Here is a 6,754-nt window from a genome sequence, read left to right on the forward strand (position 1 = left end):
ACTGACGAAAAGCGACGAATGAGAGCTGTCGTGCGATCGGCACATTTGATACAACGAGATAGAGACGTCGCTCGCACAGAAGCGCTCCGAAACATCGATTTTCGTCTAAGAGAGTGACCCCGGCTGCGGTGGAACAAAAACATGAATGGGACAGTCGAACGTAACAATCTGTTTGCAATTTGCAACGCCTGTTATTGAATGAGATTCAGCTGTGTACATAAGAGGTAGGTGTGCTGCCAGACATTGTAGATTTATAGAGCACATCATACTTCATGTAAAAGGCTCTTTAACTATAGGTACTTACATAGATAGCTTCATCCTTACGATAAAATTCAGGACTACATACATACCTACATAAGATATAAGTAATTATTTCATGTCCTAAATATTAGATAGATTTATAGATATTATTTATTTGTACTCAGATAACAGTACCTATGCTTTAAACTGAAATAGGGTTGATTGTACTAATACTTATTAGATACCTATGGTATGAGGGTTTTGGTATAGGTAGAAATTGGCTGGTTTTCCCAGGGAGTTTCTAAAAATTTACTTAAGTATCTGTTTTTTTACGATTACTTCTCCCTGACATCCGATTGTGATGAAAGGCCTATCTCTACTTATATTTTTTAATACAATTTAGTAATTATTACCTAATTAATTACGCAGAAGTTAATTAGGCATAATTAATAACAAAGTAGATTCACTAAATGCACAAGGAAAATAAAACAAATATTAACAACTAACTAAGCAAACCAGTTTGAAAAACGAAGACGTTTTTTAATCTCGTGAATCTCGTGATATCTATCACTATCAACCTCTTGTCTTTCCATGGTAGCATCTAGGTGTAAATTAATGGAAATTGCAGTATTTTTAGACGTTTATAAGGCGTTTACGCAATAAGAGTACCTATGCTTGGTCCTAGGACACTCGTATGAACATAGAGCAAGATCTGATAGTGCGGATTGATGGTTGTTCAGTGTCCGATGGCGCTCGGATCGAATATCAAGAATAGCATCCGAGTGGTCATTAAGTCCGAGTGTACTCTTATCAAGTAAAAAGCACTACTGTGACCTGAGAGAAAGAATTAGGTAGGTAGTAGTAAAATTACTACCTACCTACACTATATAATATACAAACGGAATTTAATGCCTGATGGTTACAGAAAAATAGGGACTAAGTAGTCTTCACTTAACAATAAAAGGGAAAATATATTTAATATTTTATTGCAACACAAATGGGAGAAAATTACATTCATTCCTACTAAAGTTATTTTTATTCCATTGGAATTTTGGACACTATCTAAGTATACCTAAGTATTTTTTTATTGTAAGTTATTAAATGTTTTGCCAATATCATTAAAGTTTATACACATAATAACTGACAATCCATTAAAACTAATTTTACTGGCGCCAAACGTCTACATAATCGATAGTAAGTATGCCAGAGCATGCTTCTTGAAGTATGTAGCTATGTAAGTATAGTATGTATTATTATTATGGTATAGATAACGAATATGTATGTATTTTAATAATATTAACAATACTCGCGACTCACACATAGACAGTCTTAAAAAAGACGTGGGAATATCAAGAAAGTTACAAGGTACCCGGTACTTTACTATTACAATATTCTTTTTACATATAGTTTTATTAAGTAGGTTTTCATGTATCATAGCTGCCTGCAATTTAATTCATATCTATTTATTGTAAATTTTGTCATATTAGGTTAGTAGACGTCTGGCGACCAAAGACAAATAATTACCGCTATATTTACAATTTATTATAGACATTTATGACTAAGTATTTATTAAATCATAATATATTTGTATTGTGGGGCAAAATTTACTACCTAAAGATCTAAATAGACTGAACTTATTTGCATTTTTCTCAAAGTCTTTCAAAGCATTTTTATTGTGGATATATTGTTTTATGACTAGCAAAAATACAAAGAGCACGAAAGGAACCTCTCCCGGTGACAATCCACCTGTAACTTATATGCATCAGACGCATTCTGGACAGTCAGCAACTGACACTAGTCTGATGATATAATATTTTCACCAGAGGCATATGATCTAGTTGTACCGTTTTTCTCTGGCGATAAAGACTGAGAATAAGAAAAAGATATACATAGAGAAAAAATACTTGGGTGGAACACTGACAGTAAACTCAGATAATCATGGTATACCAGCATTGCACAACGTCCATTGAAAACATCTAGGGTAGCTAGGGATTAAAAGCGCAACACAATTCTTTATGGGGTGTATGAAAGGAGCCAGCACAGCCACATTTATATACTTGTCCTCACTCTGGGTAGTTAGCTACTAACAACTGCTCTGACTGGCTTATGCTTAAGAAGAAGAAGTCTTTATCATATCAAACAAACTATTTAACTAAAATAAGGCTTTTAGTGCTCTTGCTGCCTACCAGCTTAGCGTACTTCATTAGTTCCTCATCCTCTTCAATAACTTTATTCGAGAACTTTCTCTTATACACTCTGTGGTGCATCACAATACCGTTGACCCAGACGGGGATATACCCAATGTCTGATTCCTTAGGGAAGTTTTCATCAATGTCGTCTAAGTCTGGGTTAAGCCGGCAGTATTTTGCCGCCTCTAGTTTGGGTATACAGTCTTTGATAGGGAACCACTTGTAGGTTTCTGGGCAGAGTAGGTAGGAGGGGGTGAAGTTTCCTTTGTACCGCATTTTGCGGCAGGAGTGGATGTAGTAGCCCATGTAGTAATACTTCAGGTCTGGTGCAACGTTGTGAAGGTGCCTTGTGAACGCGATCTCTCTGAAAGAAAAGGGCACTGTCAATAATGGCACTAAGAAATACACCCTATAATAGAAATAGTTTCGAATTTCATTTTACCATCATTCAAATTCGGCATAACTTGTTTTTAAAACCCAACTTTAAATAGCAGTTGCCCGCATAGAAAGTGGCGCCTCTAACGGTAAGTATAATGAAACTTTTGACTGAAAATTTATGCAGCAATGCTTACAATACATACAATACCGGCATAAATCTCTCACCTAAGAGCGCCGTAAGTCCCGAGCGTCAAGTGCATGTACTGCGGGTCGTAGAAGAAGTAGACGGACGAGACGCACGCGGGCAGGATGTCCACCACGCCGACCGCCACTAGGGAGCCGCCCAGCCAGTACTGCTGGTGGAACGAGCCGTAGCCGCAGGGGGGGCCGTTGGCGCGGTACTCCTCCTAGAGAGATAAACATTATGAATTAGCCATAAGCTCACAAAACTTAAAGAAAATAAAATAAGATCAGTTATGTTATTGTGTTGGGGTTCACCCCAGTGATGGGTCGTGATGATGTTATTATAAATTACCCATATGCCCAAAAAAAACATTCTACTTTTCTAACTGAAATAGTGAAGGAAGATATATCTGTCCCCACTGCACGGGTCCTTATCGACGTCAATAAAATGATTTGTTTGTTCGTAAAGTCGTTCCACAATTTATAGCGCGGTATTTATGGCGAATCGCGACATAGTGACGTCAATGTATGGCTCGTGCAGGTGTAGCACGGATTGTCTTCTGCTTATATCATTGTATGCTTCAGATTTGGAAAGGCTATGTCATATATTCCTCTTTATGTATGTTGTTGCTGTCCTATGGTACCCCAGTGGTACAGAGGGCCTTCACAAGTGTGCGCCACGCCGTTCTGTCCTCAGCAACCGCTCTGGCTTCCGTCCAGCTCAGGCCTTGCGCTCGCAGCTCGCCGTCCACTGTGCGCCGCCATGTGTGCACGGGGCGACCGTGTCTTTATGTATATTTTGTAATAATAATGACATTATAAAATACATTCACACATACCACTAAAGGGCTCTCCACAAGGAAATTCTTAAACTGAGAGAACTTCTCCGGCTTATCATTGTGCACCACAGTCTGGTACTTCACATATACTGCATAGGTCTCTTTAGCGGTGGCAACCCACTCAGGACTCGGCGGGCTGGTTCTAACTAACTTTACCTGAAAATATGTTTAAAGTTACTTCTTAAATGTATTTGGTAATATTAATCATCCTAAGATCAGTACTAGGCTCTGAATACTAATGGATGCAACTATAAGTACTTAATTCATTTTTATAGCATTAGATAAGAGGTCAAATTGAGGCATGAGGAAGAAAAATTATGAATATAACGATGTGCCACCTTATATGCTGACTAAAGCAATATATTGGCAAATAAGTAAAATTGTCTAGGTTCTACAGTCTGGGTATTGCTTTTTATCATACTCTTATTACTCATATATCAGTTTGATTTTTTTTTAGTTTCTACACTTTACTAATTCACTGCTAGGTACCATAGACTGAACATATAATCATTCTCACCTCTACTTTGTTTTTGAGATCTTCAGGTAAATCATTTATGAAGTCTTCAATTTGCTTTTCTTTATTTTTTCTGTTATTGGCATTTTGTAATGTACTAATATCAATGCCTTTTTCTTTTAATTTCTCTAATTTTCTTTCTTTTCTCAGTTGTTTGGCTTTTTTACATGGTGCTTTCTCTGGATCGGCGCCTAATCCTGAAAATGATGAATATTAATAAGAAATAGTCTTTATAAAACTGTGTTTGAAATTACAGAATCTGATTAAAACTAAAGCTACCTTTGTATAAATATCACAGGTTATAAAAATGCATTGTAAAAAACAAACCTTTTTTCAATGCTTTGTGCTGTATTGCATCAGATGTCCTTTGTTCTGTACTTGAATTACTAGTTCCACTTTTTTCTGTAAATATGATAAGGATAATGTAGAACAAAGACAATAAGTAATATTATTTTTATAAAAAATCATATCACTAACATGAATGAATCATCATAGTTTGTTGTTGATATTATACAAATAATTGTATGTTATTGCACTAGGTATGGGTCCCAAGAACAATGCTTCATCAACAAATTTATAGTTTTAAAATATAACTTATATCTCCCTTCAAATATCAGTAATTCTATATTAGTTTTATTTACACATTAGACACTGCTCTTGGGGCTCATTGTCCTATATTCCTTTATCCAACTATAAATTCTAGCTAATAAAATAAGTACAAACTTACACACCTGTCTCATTTTTTGTATCAGCATCCATTTTCTCTTGTTCTTCAAAGCTTGCTATAACATCACCTACATTTATATCTTGATGGGTCTTGTTGCTCTCCACAAAGACCTCTCCACCTTCCCCTGCAGCAGTCTCCGCATCGTTGGTGGCGTCAGACTCTGTGCTGCAAGTTGACATCTTGCGACTCTCACCGGACTGAACCTCAGAAGAACTGCCCCTGGTGAGGTGCTTGTTGAACCTCTTTAAAACCTTCTTCTGGGATTTCGTGGGCTTGAAGTCTGACACTGCACACCTGTAAATTGGGAGAAATTCATTTTATGTGTATTGAAACTTATCAGTAGATATTTCAATATACTTAAACCAATCTTTTTTGCCTGTAAATCTTTCAGTATCAAATTATAGAAAAAAAAATACTTAAATAAATCGTTTAAATTTATTTTGGGTAGGTTTATATTTGAATTGAAAAGCATTTTCACTCACCTTATGGTATACATGGGGCAACAAACTACATTCATGGTTGGTTTGTAACAATACTGCCCTGATCTCCGCCATCCTCTATCTATGAGGTCTTGGTAATCGGAAACAGTTAGGACATGAGCCCACATACCTGAAATTTAATTGTACATCTCATTGTAATTGTATATCTTAGTTGTTAGAGGTGCTTAAATTATAGTGGTACAATTCGTAATCAAAATAACCTTACCATCACTGAAATTCGTGTCTGAACTCTTGCAATATCCACACTTGTAATTGTCGTGCGGTCCATGATATTCTACAATACTTTTTAAGTTCGAACTCATTGTTTTATGTAGACTTTACCACGCCATACAGAAAATATTATAAAATTTAATTTTCAATACAAGTTTGAAAAACCAAATTCAAAAATGTCATTGTCATTGTCACTTGTCAGCTGTCAAACAACACACACAGATACAAAATATAATAATACTAGTGGCCCACGTGCCATGAGAGATAATAGAGAATAGTTATACATTATGTGTAAAAAGTATCAGGATTATATCCATAAAACAAAAAATGATTGTTATTCATCCAAATTTATTTTATCACCTTCAAAGCATAGAGAAAAAATAAACAATTGTGAAAAGAGTGGCATCTCGAGGAGTTTTTTGTCATACTCTTTATATTGCTCAACCTCATTGTACATACATACAGGGTGCCCTGTTGGGACACCCTGTATATATAGATATTGTTATCACAAGTTAATAGCCGGATCTCCACCAAACGATCCAATGCGATCCGATCGCCCGATCCAAGAAGTTTAGTATGTAAGATTCCTTGGATCGCGCGATCGGATCGCGTTGGATCGTCTGGTGGGGATCCGGCTATTAACTTCAATCTATAAAGATATAAGACATATTTGCGTTAACGTAGTTACACCACACAACAGTAATTACATTTATCAGCTAAATTTAAGTTCAATCTACCTACCTACATGCAACAATAAATAAAAAACAAATTATTATATAATTCTTTATTACCTCGCATATAACAATGTTTCAGTTCAGTTTTGTTCATGTCACTTGTAAAATAATATGCGAGTGGGTGTGTGTATTACTTTCACCATGAAAACCAATTCATGTTTTGCTAGTTTATGTTTCCCAAGAGAAGCAAATCTTGTCACTTGTGGTGATAAAGTCATTTCGTCCAATAGTGCATCATTT

General features: G+C 36.0%; 1 protein-coding gene across 1 annotated transcript; it reads right to left on the reverse strand.

Moving 5' to 3' along the window:
- Positions 1–1,210: 1,210 nt before the first annotated feature.
- Positions 1,211–5,968, reverse strand: LOC105388162 (arginyl-tRNA--protein transferase 1). The gene is made up of 8 exons (XM_011559022.3): positions 5,776–5,968; positions 5,553–5,679; positions 5,075–5,364; positions 4,671–4,745; positions 4,347–4,540; positions 3,830–3,985; positions 3,033–3,214; positions 1,211–2,793 (listed from the first exon to the last, which is right to left on the reverse strand). Exons 1-8 carry the CDS (start codon positions 5,870–5,872, stop codon positions 2,385–2,387), a joined length of 1,530 nt encoding a protein of 509 aa, XP_011557324.3. The 5' UTR covers positions 5,873–5,968; the 3' UTR covers positions 1,211–2,384.
- Positions 5,969–6,754: the final 786 nt, after the last annotated feature.

This window comes from Plutella xylostella, chromosome 3, assembly GCF_932276165.1.
Source record: "Plutella xylostella chromosome 3, ilPluXylo3.1, whole genome shotgun sequence".
NCBI classification, from domain to species: Eukaryota; Metazoa; Arthropoda; class Insecta; order Lepidoptera; family Plutellidae; genus Plutella; species Plutella xylostella.